This window comes from Ceratosolen solmsi, unplaced genomic scaffold, assembly GCF_000503995.2.
Source record: "Ceratosolen solmsi marchali unplaced genomic scaffold, CerSol_1.0 scaffold7, whole genome shotgun sequence".
Classification (NCBI taxonomy): Eukaryota; Metazoa; Arthropoda; class Insecta; order Hymenoptera; family Agaonidae; genus Ceratosolen; species Ceratosolen solmsi.
The window spans coordinates 10,399,854-10,415,921 of record NW_011948413.1 but is presented as its reverse complement, the minus strand read 5'-3'; the positions used below and the strand labels follow the sequence as shown (position 1 = coordinate 10,415,921).

The following is a 16,068-nucleotide window of genomic DNA, read 5'->3' as shown; positions in this document are numbered from 1 at the left end:
AGAGCCAAAGTCGCGGATGAAAAGGAGAGATCTACCCGGCTGAATTATCAGCGTTTACGGCGAAGATCGCGAATATCGATATGCCGAATGGGCGAGCGAGCGAATCATGGTAGTTTGGTGGTGTGCGTGTGGGAAAGACGCAAGAGGCCGTTTAATAAGTAGTTTTTCGCACATTTCGCGGCGTATTATTTACGCGGACAATGCTTTTGACGTAGCAGCTATAGGCAACGACGACTCCCTTCCAACGTCATACATTTAGCATTTTAATTGAGAGGGGGATTTTTAATTATCATATGGCAAAGAGAGGACGGGGCATATTCGGAATTCTTAATTTGTCCGCGTGCTTTATTACGACAAAATTTATATTGTCCATTGTTAGGAGAGTTTAGGATCGCATCATCGATGCTATAAACTTACGACAAACAGAGTACAATTAAGATGTAATGCGTTGTAATAATCGCTGAATAGAAACGAGAAAATTATTAAGATCTACTACAATATCCTTTTACTATTGATCGAATGCGAATTGGCCGTGTAATTTGAATTGAGGCAATTAAATTTTTTTTTTTTAAATTTACCTTCCAATTTAATGCGAGCGAGTAGGTTTAATTCGAATTATCCGAGTAATGCATTGGTAAGGTGACTAAATACGAGCGTCTATGAATTTCTCGTAATCAATAATCTTCTATTATTTTCACGGATATATATATATATATATATATATATATATATATATCTTTATGGATAATTAAGAAATTCGTTATCTTAAATATGTGCCATAATGGCGTAATATCCGAATGCCCGATACATAACTTAAAATATTATAATAAATACTTTAAGCGATCTTACTTACGTTTACGTTTTCTTCATTCAAAAGAAAATACATGATTAAACTTGTAGTTGAAATAAATTGTTAAGATAAAATGAAAATCCAAAATATCTAATTTATACATAAAATCGCTTAATTAATATTTCAATATCGTGATAGTCGTGGTTTTTAATTATCTAATTGCACTCGATTCAGTGAAATATTTAACAAACGAAGAGTACACTTATTCTTTAATATTTCAACATATAGCGAACGGATCAAATTGATCGTATCAATGTTTGTTAATAATCAAAAAGAAAATATAAAACACACTTACATCGAACATCCGTGAAACAATTTTCTCAAAATTACTTCACCGAAAAAAGTACATCTTTCTGGATAATTAATCATTAAGTTTTTTATTAATAAAAGAATAAATACATTCCGCTCTCGGTAACGCTAGCGCGTATTCCATTTTCATCTAAGCACACTCTCATTGTTTATACAATGCCCGAGCGTGACAGCTCTATAAAATCTAATTATCATAAATTTTTAATCAGCCGATTGTCAGCAAGTATGACTATCTCGCCTGGAAACTCAATTTCCATTATAGACCCGAAAATAATTTTTGCCATTATCAATTGACTCGGGCGATCTTAATAAATAAGCCCCCACGCCCCTATTATATCAACTTGCCGACGTATCGATGATTAACTTCAACAGACACAAAGATCACGGAAAACCGAACGAAAAAACGCCTATCGCACATTACTTCTCTTATTCATCTCTCTCTCTCTCTCTCTCTCTCTCTCTCTCTCTCTCCCTGGGTGCATAATGCGCGCGCTGCATCTGTGGCGACGACGACCTCATTATTATCGTTTCGACATTAAGCTACGAAGGAGAATTACAGTGAGGAGCCACGGGAGCTCGTGATTTTGCGATTCGGATTAAGCTGTACGAACCTGTCATCTTCTCGAGCCGTCGAGAATCGGAATGTTCAAGAAGTATTGGCGAGAATTGACATTTCGTACTTACGAAACACCACGACGTATGTTGATTGCTAATACTTGCTGGAGAGATTATACTTGGCAAATAATGCCGACCATTAGTAATGATAATTCAATGGAGGGAAACGATTATGACAATGTTATTGTCATATTCCCTAAATTATACAATTGAACTGACGATTGATTCTCTATTTGATAACTATTGCTTTGACAGGAAGATAATAAATAATCAATTTCTCATCGTTACGAAGCCATTGATACGTAAAACTTTGCGTATACGCATACACCCGCTTCTGAATAATTAATTTTATTAATGTTGTAGGAGCGACATATTTTATAATATGTAAGCTTATTATGATGAAAGCTTATTATGACGAACGTAATTTTTTATCAGAAATAATATAACAGATACTAAAGTATAATTTTTAACGAGTTGATTGTAATACACTAGATATCTTTACAATAATATTATAAATTATAATGTAGATTTATTATATTAATTCAATTGATTTAATTAATTTTTATTTTTCAAATGTACTCAATACTCGTATGCTAATAAATTATGCCAAGATTACATTTACTTTCAATGGTATTTTAAAAGTACAAATTCACATTGACAATCATTCATCTATTTAAAATGTGTAAAAATATTTTTACTCACTCAAACACAATAAAGTGCTTTATTAATCAATTTTTACTATTATCCATTATTAACAGAATATTAATAATATAAATTAGACAAAATAGAGATATAATGCGGAAAATTTGTGGATACGTATTAATTTTGAGAATGAACATAGCTAGTAATTCGCGATATGTGCAACCGCCTTAACATTTAGTCGAAAAGGAATATTTTAAATATACATATGGCTTTTCATAATGGCGCCTCAAAGCCGAACAATTTGCGCCAACCATAAAAACTTTTATATAAATTATATATGCACCAGGCAATATATAAGCAAATAGAACATTTAAATGGACGATTTTCACAAACAGTTAATACTTTACTTTCAATGTTATCTTAAATTGCAAAGATAAACAACAGTGGATTGTCTGCACTTTGATACTCGAAGAAGTTAAATTACCTTAGACTAGTGGACCGCCAATATTATCTCTAATAAAGTGAAATAATTGTACGATACGTGCGTTTGCACATCGTCATAGATGTGCGAAAAATGTTTATTCGTTGAAGCGCGTTATTCGCGAGTATTGCATGTTTTTTATTTATTCGACGTTCTTTAATGCTTCATCTTCTATTTATGGAAATGCCGAGTGTGGTGGGGTTGAGGCGGCGAGGGCGAAGCACTAAATGTTGAAACTTTTTACGCATTCTGATTAGTTCCGTTTTTATGAATCGACCAATTCATTCGCTAATTTAATATCGGATATTCGTAGAAATATAATGCACTTTCGATTATGCTCTACGTTCAAATTATTAAGAAGCATTTTGTTTTGAAATTTGCCAAGACCCAAAATCGCGCTAGAAATGAAATTCAAAAATTGAATATAGCAATTAGATATAAACGGCTGGTTCATAAGATTAAATATGATAATAAATTAATTGTTACACTATTGTCGGGAATAATCGTATCGTTATTAGCAGCCGTTACATCGGCCAAACAATTAAGGTAATTGCGCGACTCCTTGAGCATTCGTAACGGTATTTAATTGCATCGAAGTAATTACGCAGTGCTAATTACGCGTACAATAAGAAGAATGATGAAACTGAAATATAATGAGTAACCGACTTTGACGTACCTTACCTTCAAATTCTCAAACGGATGAGCGAAATCATAATTTGGGCGCTAAAGTAGTAAGCCCATAAATAAAATGGCCAATCGGTGACCTGGCCAGGCCGAAATAAACCAAATGAGAAAGGGAGACGGATAATACAGGCGTGAATGCACGTTACATCACGGCGACGCCGCTCGAAGTGAGCAAGGATAGAGAAAATACATTTTTGGCCAACTCACTTGGTTTGGAAGCCCTCGAATTCCTCTTGCTGCTCGCTGATGGATGCCTCGAGGTCCAGGTAAGCACCGTAATCGCCGTCCTTATACAGCTGGAGCGCGGTGTCGTCGAGCTGCAACACGTCAAATAACACATGTCGTAATTACCGTATGCGCGATCATTTGGAGTAGACATATTAATTGCGGGTATGTAGATAATATAAATAAATATATATACGCTCGTTCGCACGCATGCAGAGTTAGGATTTAGTTAACACGGATTTAAAATTGAATCAATACTTATTATAATGACTCTGTAGGTTTCAGCTTTTCATTATGGTATTATTGTCTTTCGCGTCGTATACATAATTTACCCATTTTCCGTCAATCTGAATGTCAAGTTTTTATACTTTTGCTTTTTTCTCAAATTTCTGTTATTGTTTCGTGAATAATATTGCTCTGTATACTCTTATTTTCTTCTTAATCATTTAGTCGTTCGATGAAATTGAATTGATCGTCCGATTGAAAAATCTAGCAAAATCTAAATGAATGGATGTTTCTCGATTTGGATACCATTAGTAATAGATATCATTGTCGCCTTATCAATATGTATCCAACGATAATACTTTCCTATTTATACAATTATTCTTTATTCATTCACTCCAGACAATGAGTATAAATGTATTTCCTTTCATTGCCGTGATTAAAAGAGTTACAGCTCAAGTGATAAATCATCGAGTTACAAATGCATTGAGCTTAAACAAAGAATAAACCGACAAGTAAGAAAAATTTCGAAAATTAAAAATAGCCAATACTATCCACAATTTTATCGATTTAAATAACATGTGATCGTAAAAAAAAATCCACAGCACCGCTTCGGCGTATCCGAATACAAAAAAAAAAAAAAAAAACAAATCCTCATAAAGCTCTTGACAAGAAACGATGTATTAAGAGAAAGATAGACGGACAATTAATAACATTATTATACCACTGAATCAGCGTGCTCAATTCTTATTTATGAGCCATTCTCTGTATTTTACTTGGTTATGAAATGTATCTTTAGTAATTTAATGGCGTGTTTATGACTATATGAGGCACAATAGTACAAAAAGCTTGCATGAACAAGTATCGTTAATATATACTTTTATTTACTGGAGTAAATTATCGTACATCGAATGTTATCGTTTATTAATCATAATAAATAAATACATCTATGGATTATTAATAAATGTTCGATAAAAATGCTAATTAAGATCGCTGATGAAATAACAATTTTGTTTTGCGCAAGTAGTCGTTAGCTCATTTACCGACGACTTTAAGCTGTGCCTATTAATTATTACATCTAATCATTAATAAGTCACTACTGTAATATCATATAACGTTAGACATTACCTTCGTTATCATATATATATAATGAATTAAAATGTTCAATACTGCAAAGTGGAAATTAAATATTAATAATTCACTTTGCAAATCCAATAAAAAGAATCACTACCCCATTAGCGAATAGAGAAACTTACGTTGGTCCTCTACTTTTTTTCGACAATCGCGACAATTACATCTAGAGAAATAGCTTAAAATAATGAAAATTTTTAAATGCATCTCAAGCCTATGATTATAATCGCTTAACTAAAAATAAATGCACTACTTAATGTATTTTTAAACTGAATGTAAAAACAGCTCTTTCAACTGAACAGCGCGGAAGGCAAATTAATGAATGCCCACGTATAGCCCCGTAGAAAGAAATAAAAAACAAAAACAAAATAAAAAAGCAATAAAGAGCCTAGAGCGCGCGCATCCAAAATGCTCAGACTAACACTCGGCTCGAAGATCTATGCTGACCTATATTTCTAAAAATCCATGATTTTAAAATAGTTTTGGTGCATGCTTTAGTTAGCCACTAGACGAGCTATTGTTTATTATACGCCTGTCGCGCATAACCAACACGAGATGGCATTTATCGAGAGTTTTTTCACGCCATAGCCGAGCATTAGGCGAGATTCGAGTAATCGCAATAGTATATTTGTGAGCCTATCCTTCCATATAGTCGAGTCGAGTATTCGAGGGAAGAAGATTTTATTGAAGAATCTCGATGAAACAAGCTCGAGGATTAGGCATTTGGAAGGTTAGCATTTTCCAAATTGATAATATTCATCGCCCACTGGCTTCGTCGACTTTATGGCTCAATCTACGGGCGGATTGTGTGTGTGTGTGGGGGGGGGGGATCATTAGCGGAAGCCAACGAAATCTAAATAAAAGATGCGACCCTCGCTACGAAATTACCACCATCGTTAATAATGCATAATCTTAGGGAATACATTTCGTACGGTCATATCATAATTCCCTGAAAAGATCCGGAAGAATGAAAAAGGCACGCCCGTCCTCGTATTATTTCTTATGCGAACGACCATATCGACTTCATAATTTTAACGAATCTTACCGAGTAGGCGACTAAGAGGGCGGCCCGCACGTAAAAAGATAATGCTCGTTATAAATTTCGACGAAGAGTAAGGAGCAAAAAGAAGTCGAAAAAATTTCCCTCATTAAAAACAATTTGTATTCAATCGGCTCTTCCTATTCCTCTTGTATTTCCATCGACGTGGGTCCAAGGAGATAATGTTCTTAGGCTTTCAAAACCAGTCGCCCAAGAGGCTGTAAAAGTATGCGAGGGAATAAGATACGCGGACCGCCGCGCGGGCACATTTTTTCCTCGATTCCCGAAGCTGCCGTGCGTCTTTAAGATGACGCTGAGTAATCGCACTCGTGTGCGCGAGATACAGAAAGGTGGGCAGCGACGGCGATGTCGATGGTAAGGGACGGGATGATGGAGGGGAGCGGAGCGGAGGCGGTAGCAGTAGCGGCGGAGGCGCCGGGAGCCGCGCGTGTTTGTCAAAAATAGCGGGCAGAGGTGAGCGCGGACCGGTTCCGGAAGCGACTTGCACTCGCGCTCTTTTGTGTTTCGCGGGATCGCCACTGCCGATTATTTCGACACAACATTCAACATAACGTGAGCGTCCCTGCCTCTCCTAAAAATACGCGTTCGGCTGGCATTCCTCGCTGCTTTGGACAGTCGACGGAGTTTGAAAGACGCTCGGTTACACTTAAGGCGCGCTTCGACGCAACCGGTCGACGGGCCGCGGGTAAGGTACGCCTGCGATTTCATTGAAGAGGTTAAGGGCATTATTTTATAGGATAGTTTAACGAAGATTCGATAGCCGATAGATATTTAAGTGGGAGGGGAGTGGGGAGGGCTGGGAGAATTTTCTACGATATTAACCCGAGTGGATGGTAATAGGCTGATGATCGAGAAGACCCAGTCGGACCCAGTAGGAGTACAAACACGCAGACGCTGGTTCAGGAGGTAATTTATTAGCAAGAGCCTGAGTATTATTTCACGACTCTCTTGCATAATCAATTTGAGGGTTGGGGGGAGGGGAATAGCTTGGTCGAAAAAATATCGCGCGATTCATCGTCACCCAACAACGGCGACTCATATCCGGCAAGTACGATGAAAAATCGCATAGCTCGCGTGAGATGCAGCGGCGGCACCTATTCCTCGAAAATCCAGCCGCGCTAGTCGTAAAGTGACCCCCGATGAAACGCGTGGCCCCGCCAGTTCTCACTCAAAGCGAGAGTCCCGCTGTACCACGAGACAAAAGAGACTTTCTCTCAAACGCAGCGAGGACCCAATGCATCGGGAAGTCTCTTGGGCGGTATTATCGCGCGCTCCTCCACTTATTCGCCTTGTGCGAGCGATTACGAAGCAGTTGAGCCGAGGGTACTTGAGGTTGCACGATCGTTCATTACTCCAAAATACAATGAGGTCCAAGATGGTGATTAATTACGTAATGGCGGAAGGCGGCTGAAATACATTTCGATAGGTAAGAGTTTGCTGCTATCGCGAGTTTTAAAAGTCTCGGAGTACTTAGTCGCGCGTATTATTTACGCTGTTGGGCTTTATTGTTTATTTATTTAAAAGCGCAATTCTTATTAAACAATAGGATACGAGTAGAATGGTAAATTGCTTGCGTCTCGATTGTAACAAAGAGGAGCGTATATAAATATGGTGAGAATGTGAATGTAATACAATGAACGTAATAAAGTGTAAGTAACGTTGATCTGCTTGGATACAGTTTTTTGATTACGGCTCTTTCGCTTCCTTCTTATAACCTTCAAATCTGGATTAAAGCTATGAAAGACGTCGTAAATCAGAATATTAATTCATATGTAATTCATATTAAATGTACGGGGCGTACATTAGCATCTAATTTAACATCCGAGGGAAAGTTTATGAAATGTCTGCTAAATAAAATTGTCTTTCGAGCTTTACAATATTCATAAGTACGTGAGAGCACAATGTCCAATTGCCTAAGACAATTATTGAAAAATTAGATTTCTTTATAGCCGTGTACAATTTTGTAAAAAATCAGTGAGACATAGGGGATGAGGGAGACAGACAGCGTGAAAAGAGAGAGAGAGAGAGAGAGAGAGAGAGAGAGAGAGAGACAGAAAAGAGATATTATATTTGATATTATATTGTACGTCGCTCTTCTCATCTAAAATTTCCGACGTCTTAACGGGTAATTTCCCCTCCATTTTCGTGCAATGCAGAAAAATTATTTACCCCAAGAGCATCGCGTTTCCATCGTCATTCGAATTTTCGATACAAAAACTGAAGCTACGAAAATAATAACACTTATTTTGAAGAAGCCTTTTATTAAAAAAAAAAATCTTAAACGTGAAATATGTAATTCAACATTGAGTATGAAATAAAACTTTAATTAGAGATTTTCGTTTTCATCTCACCATTTTAAACAAAATTATGTAAAGTATAAGTTCTTTAGCGTTTTGGTATTCTCATCAATTCTGATCCATTAGAAAGTAGCAACAACTTGGCTTGCTCCAGTTATCTAAAAACAACTGTGTTGGCAAGAAAATTTGACAAAATATTGTCCAATTACCAATAGAAAGCTGTACAACTAAACGACTACAATAATTTCTTTCAATACTTCGAACCTTTTCTATAATTTTAATACAATTCTAGATGAGTTCAATGCATGCTTAACACAATTATAATTACAATGATGGGACTTTGACTGATTTTACTAAACATAAATTGATACACTTAGTTTGTAATTTCATGCTAATTATAATTGCATTAGGGAATGTTCAGCATTATCGTAATGGCGGAAAACTGGATAAAAATGGGCAACTAATTTCTTCGAACGAATGAATAATTTAATTACAGAATTTAAATTTAACATGGAGCTCAAATTATTCCGTGTATAAGTAAGTAATTAGCAATTGTAAATATTGTTTAACTAATGCAACGTGTGCGCCCGATGCGTATAATCAAGAACCAGCATGCAAGAACAACGTAAACCGAAACTTTTCATTTCGCGAAGCTATGCTTTTTGCTTTAGCAAAGAAACATCGGATGCGAAGCGAATTTAAGATGTTATCCTCAAAAACACTTTACGCTCTATACCGACGACATGGCTAATATTTGCAAATCTGTCTCGCTTCGATCCTCCTATCGCACATTTTACGAAAAACACAAAATATGCAATGACGGTTTGCTTAATTTTGACGGATGAAAACACTTCCGACACTTACAGAATTACCGTTAAATCTACATAGGCACATTTACATAAAGGCGAACGGAGTCGGCGGCAAATCGCATGTACGAATCGCTCGGCACTTCTTGCGCACTCGAATTTTGCTGTTTTTCCCTGATACGGAAAATTAGGGACACATTTCTGTGCTCGTGCTAGTTAACTCAAAACTCAAATCGATTGTACTTGAAATGTGCGCTCTTTACCGCTTGAAATTACAAAGCATATCAATAATATTCTATCCACGATATTCAATCCGCGATATGTCGTAAAGTCAATTAAGTCTGTTTTTTAAGTGCGCAAAGTCGAGGAAATAATTCGTAACGGGACATTATTCCAACAGCTTCGGTTGCCAATCCATTAATCAAGAATTGTAAGGTAATTCATCAGTCGTTTGATCCACGCGTACAACCGCTAGCACCGAACCCAACGACTTGTATTACTTTCGATTTACATCGGAGAACCGATGGGGTGCTCCTCTGCTCTTCGACAATTATCGCAATTGAACGTATGTGGCTCGCAAAATAGTCGCGAAAATTCTGCGCGCAAATACTTAAGGTCTGTAAAACGCCGCCGCGCAACCGCTCCGGAAAATCGCCAAGCCACGAGTGGCCAGCGCCCAGCCACAGTAAATTCTCGGACTTCTTACTCGAAGCTCTCAAGGAAAGTGGACGCGCTTGTCCCGATGACGTAAGACTTCCTAGTCCGACGGACTGAGCACGTGCGCGTCAGCCGTTGCGCGTGACCGAGTCATTCAGCAGGCAATGCGTAATCGGTCCCGGCACGCGCAATAAAGACTCGCTGATGCACCAAGCTGACTTAGTCGTTGTCGTCGTCGTCGTCGTCGTCGTCGTCGTCGTCGTCGTCGTCGTCGTCGTCGTTGTTGCCGTAGTCGGCCTCGTCGTTCCTGCCCTCCCTCGCCCACACATCGCTACCACCGCCACCGCCACCACTACCGCAATGTAATGGTTAGTTTGTCACGCAAATGCATTGCGTCTTTCGAGAGGCTCCATTAGCTGACGAGTTCTTTCAGGTACCGATGACCCTTTCTCAACCTTGTTTGGAGTGGATCTTAAGCAAATTGTAGAAAGTGCTTGTTGTTTTTATATTGACCGCGTCGTAGCTCGTGCATCCCTGAACTATTGAAGAATGTTTTAAAAGTTGTTTGATAAACAAAAAGAAATACATTTATTTTCTTTTCTTTTTCCCTTTTTTCTTCTTTTTTTCTTTTTCATGTAAATATTTAACTAGCGCCGCAAGTTTATATGATACAACTAACATTTACATTCTTTTTCGGCTGCGTTTGAAAGATTTTTCTCGTCACAGGATAAGGCTCCATTTACAATGGTTTACTCGAAATTCTTTGAGATAATAATTTTTTTAATGAATCGACATTTTAAATTTGTGACTATCTATCATAGTAAGGAAACGTCAATGTAAAAACAAATAATGAATGTGTATAATTGAAAATCATATGTCGAAACGTAATATGTAGAAATGTTTGGAATTATGGCATTTATCATTCTGACTTACTTAAACAAAACGTACTATTTTTTAATGCTGATATCAAAGAAATTATATAATACGTTCATTCATTATTCATCTAGAAAGAAGAAAGTATGAAATAATTTCTCGTGTTCTAATGAATTATTTCCATGTTACGACATGTATTAACTACATGCGAATTGAAATTGAAAAAGCATTACGTCTTTCAGCACTTAAATGCAAATAAAAATCCTATAGTTAAGCATGGAATATACTTAGATTTTTAAAAGCACCAATTTTAATACAGTCAGACAAGGATAAAAAAAAAAGGCATTCAATAGGCTCTTATTCAAATAGGAAATTTACTTGTTACGCAGGAATTTCTCCGATAATCTCGTACAATATAGTGCGAGTATTATGCAAAAGTAAGAGCGTCCAGATGTGCGAATGATTTGTTGAGATTTTTCGTACAGATAGATGTTCTTTTGTGAAGAAGTTGAATTTTGTTTTTTTTTTTTTTTTTTTTTTACGGCTATTGCTCTCATAACCAACGATTGATTGCCTTCAGAGGAAGCGGCTCTAAAAAGGCTTTTTAATTTGCTTAATAATATTCTCGGTCTTGTCACTCTTATGTAACAATATAGATTGTAGGACAAAATAGATTGTCATATTTTTTATTACAACAACATGATTGTTTGAAATACACAATTACCTACATTGTCTAGTATTGTAGTTTTTTTTTTTTTTTTCATTCATAATATATCCGAATAATCATATTACCTTTCACTATTTGTAGCACCCATATAATTTACGAAGGTTAATTGGTCGGAGAAAAACAACCATTAAAAATAATTCAGTATTCATAATTTTGTTTTAAGGAAAAACCATGAATATATGGTATCCGTTATTAATACAGCCAACTTATAATCCCGAAAGCTTATTTCAATCGTATCTTTAATGCATTCGATACTTTTAAAGTTTCTCCAATTATCACTAATAACCGAGGAAATTTGAGACGAATTAAATACTACTCTTATTCAATTGTATTTAAATAACAATAACGTTATAACAAGGTTATAACAATCTACATTTATATGTAGTGCATTTACATTTAATTGAATCAATTTTTAATTGTCCGATAAATAATAAACTAATTTTAATATTGCATTTGTTTTAGACTGTAATCATAGACGCTATTCAATCAAGATCGAATTTCATCGTGATTACAAATAAAATACATTTCAATTTTATTATACGCTTACAGTTCAATTTTACGCTTGATTTTAAACACCATTCAAAGGCTAATCTTATTTATCATCGGAGTAGATAAATGTACAAAAAGCATCTTTAAATTACGCAACACCTTCCAGTCAGTAAATTCACAATGCGTTACAGAAGCTATATGAGATTTTAGAGCGACAAAGATGAATGCGGCTTTAGAGAGACAAAAATAAAGGCGAACGGAAGAAAGTACGTGCCAAGAGTGTCATCTCTAGTCTTGACTTCTCTACATTATTATCCTCTTCTATCTATAAAAGTTTTTAATTTCATGCCTCTCCTTTAATCCGTAATTCTAGCCGATTCCAGTCTCGTATAATTCGCTCTCATGCAGCTTAAATGCAATTACAAAATTGAAAATAACAAAATATTATACCTGTTGATTAGGAAAGATTTTTGTAAAACTTACCAACAGCCGTGTGAGAACTTTGCCAAGTGTTATGATTTATCATAGATCGGAAAATATCTAAATAGCCAAAATCTGTCACTAGTAATTGCTTATGTAACTCCATATTATTGAGATATCCTAGAGAATCCTTGTTCCTTGGATAATTGTTTAATCAAAATGTAAGGGACGTCATAAAATGTGCGGCATTACACTGTGACGCAAAGTCTGAAACTAGCCTATGAGAACTTAACGTCGACATTCCTTTAATTATATCGATGAACCATGGGAGCGTCTTTCGTTACGCTTGAATTCACATCTCGAGGCACACACAATGTCCAAGCGTAAAAAAAAATTGCACAATTCCTTGCAGATTGCAACTATATATTAAGTTTAATGAGTCCGTAGTTCACCAATCGAGGTATGCCAAAGCAGAAAGTATGAGCAGAGAAAATGCAAAAGAGGATGCGAATTGAAGAGAACGAAGCTGCAAAATGTGCATTTATCTACAAACCTTTTATTCTCAGTAGGTAATATCTTTGTTGTTGCAGCTGGTCCTCGAATCCCTAGTCCTTCATGCCAAACTAAAGCAGTGGAGTCAGGAGTGAAAGACACGAGGAAGCAAATAGTATAAGGGAAAGAATTCTGTCGAATCCTTTGCCGAAGCAGCTGAGAATTTCATTTGTAAATAAAATTTTCGCTTATAAGAGTGGTAGCCAAAGTCGATATTCTCACTGTAGATGCAAATGACGAGGAAAAATGAAAAGAGAAAGTCATCATCTTCTTATAGGGAATTTCCAGTGGCTTGGAAATTTTTCTCATTCTCTCAATCGGCGAATGAGCCACTCCGATAAAATGCGCTCTTATTGGATAAGCGATTAATGAAATCAACCCGATTGATAAATTAAATATCTTTCCTTAAGTAAGAGCACTGTATTTAAAAATTGCGAAGTGCAAATTTAATTATTGCACGCGTTATCAATGACAGCTTGATAACGCCGCAGTGAAATTCAACTTCGCGCAAATCATATTTATCTGGAATAATTAAATTTTCACTCGAATGATAAAATTTTTAATTTACCTGACGTAACGATGATATAAATAATCTAATTGTGCTTAGATGAATAGGACTCTACTGACATTGTATTTGTGAAGAGTCAAAATTTGTTGTCATCACTCTCTTAGTGTTTAATTGCTATTTTCAATGATCGTGTCAATGATATCAATACAACTTTAATAAGATTTTATTATAATAAATTTAGCAATGTTAATTGCCACGCACGGATCAAGGGAAAATTACTGTTCTCGCTACGTACACACATAGAGTGAAATGATTGGCAGTTGTGCATTTGAATACAATATTAATTAATATCGCGTGTAAAAATTCGTTCAGTTAAAATAGCACACGTTCGTTACTTTAGATACTACACGTGTTATGTAAATATAACGTAGATAAGAAAAGCATCGACTATTACATACGTCATTGCATAATAAATTTAATGATAATAAATATAATAAATTTAATAAATTTAGTGACAATCAGCAATGCCATTCTTCGATGCCATTCTACAATTAATTGTGGATCCAAAAACACATTAAAACTATTTTAATGTATAACATGTACTTGCTGCGTAATAGTAAAGCCGTATTGAGTCGTACACCCTGTCTTTTGTAAATATTCTATCGAAACTCACAGTTTTTAAGCTCAATTTTGTCCATCCAGATTATTAATTTTGCTCAATCAATCGAACAATAAACATTAGCCAAAAAAGAAGAGGATAACCTTATGTTTTTTTGTTTTTTGTTTTTTTTGTTTTCGATAAAAGCGATATTCGAATGCAAAGACTTTACGCTTTATTTTACATAACTTTATGCTTACATAAACGTAGAGATGTATAATACCGAGTGATTATTCGTATCTCTGTAAAATGACAAAAGAGAATTCCCAGGAAATGAAAAGATAAACGTATACAGTAGAACTTGAGCCTTTTATCGCACGAGAGAGCGGCTTTTTAAAAGGCCGCAAAAATGTTATATTCATTCCCACGAATACATGTAGACCATTTTACTCAGAAATAAAGTACAAAACGAAAGTTTGCGGTGTTTCTTATTTTTTTTCCCTCCATGTGATATTTTACCCCTTCCTTTTCAGCAAAACGTAAAAAGTACCAAAAAGTACCAAAAATCAGTATAAAGCAAGAATATATAATTCAAATAAAACCTTATAAGCATTTAAATTAGCATAAAATTGATTAAGATATACGTTTGAACTTGTTCATCTCGTCATTTGGAAAAAAGCTTCGTTTGACTTCAATAATTTCTTTTACAAACGAAGACATAAATAATATTAAAAACTTGGGAATGTTTCTCAATGGTGACGAATAATTTTACCCTGGAATATTTACCGGCAATTTCGCTCCTCTAAACTCCGTTAAAATTTTATAACTTACAGTAATGAATATTTATTCATTTCTAAGAACAACACTTCAAATACAATATATTTTGGATACTATTGGCAAGGGCTTTCCAATCTCATTGCAGTAAAGGATCATCGGGGGTGTATCATAAATTCACTTCCTTAAACATCTAATATTTAATAGAGATAGTATTTTGATGGTTAAACGTATAACAGGTGGGGTGAGGTGGGGTGGGGAGGGGGGCGGCGGCATGAAAATTAGTAGATTTCACTCACATAAGTGCCCGAATCAAGGCGTAATCCTCTTCGTTCGTATCAATGTTCAAAATAACTCCCTCGCATATTGAGTCAATAGTTTCATGGAATCGGACATGTCGCGTACCAATCTGTGATAAGGACCTAATCCACTCGCCCGTTATCTGTCTAAACAAACGGATTATTAGGACTAGACTTTTCTATTCGCCTCTATATATCTCGTACAACAACTACAGATTAATGCGATGATTTCTATGTACACTATACCTGAGACAACTTCGAATTATTTTAATAATGCACAATCATCTATGCATATCCGTTACGCTGTTGTCATTTTCATATACCGAAGTAATAAAAAATCACACGCTTATCCTTTTATTATTATAGTTTTGATTTGTTGAAGCTTGAGTAAGCTGGAAAGTCCAGCAAATCTAAACTCGAAGTTTTATTTTCGCAAAACCTGTTTAATAATCGTAAATATATTGGTTATAATGCACATATTCTTAGAATCACTTAAACATGTTAAATTCGTTGATGAGCTAAGAGTGTACATTTTCAAGATTTATTTAATATTGCGAAGCTGTCGAAGTGGCAACGTTCTTCCGTTTCTCAACGAAATCGCATTTTGAAATAAAGATAAGTCGAATACAGAAATACCAATAGGATTAAATGAAAGATGTAAGTACGTCTAATGTAACATTAATAATACGCTTCGGCGGTCCGATTACATTACTCCATCTATTGGTGCTTCAATTCCATGCCATGTTCCGCGTTTCTAATGCGTTAATTACTAGCAAAGCTACTACTAAAGGGGGACGCAATCGGACTCCGTTACCCGAGACTTTCAATTCGTCTCTCTCTCTCTCTCTT

The 16,068-nt window shown here is 35.7% G+C and overlaps 1 protein-coding gene across 1 annotated transcript in view; it reads right to left on the bottom strand.

Moving 5' to 3' along the window:
• Fhos (Formin homology 2 domain containing) overlaps positions 1–16,068 on the bottom strand; it is a 326,238-nt gene that overhangs the window by 193,882 nt on the left and 116,288 nt on the right. The window contains exon 5 of the mRNA XM_011506169.1: positions 3,789–3,898. Coding sequence (XP_011504471.1) covers positions 3,789–3,898 — 110 coding nt within the window. The remainder of the gene's footprint in view (positions 1–3,788; positions 3,899–16,068) is intronic.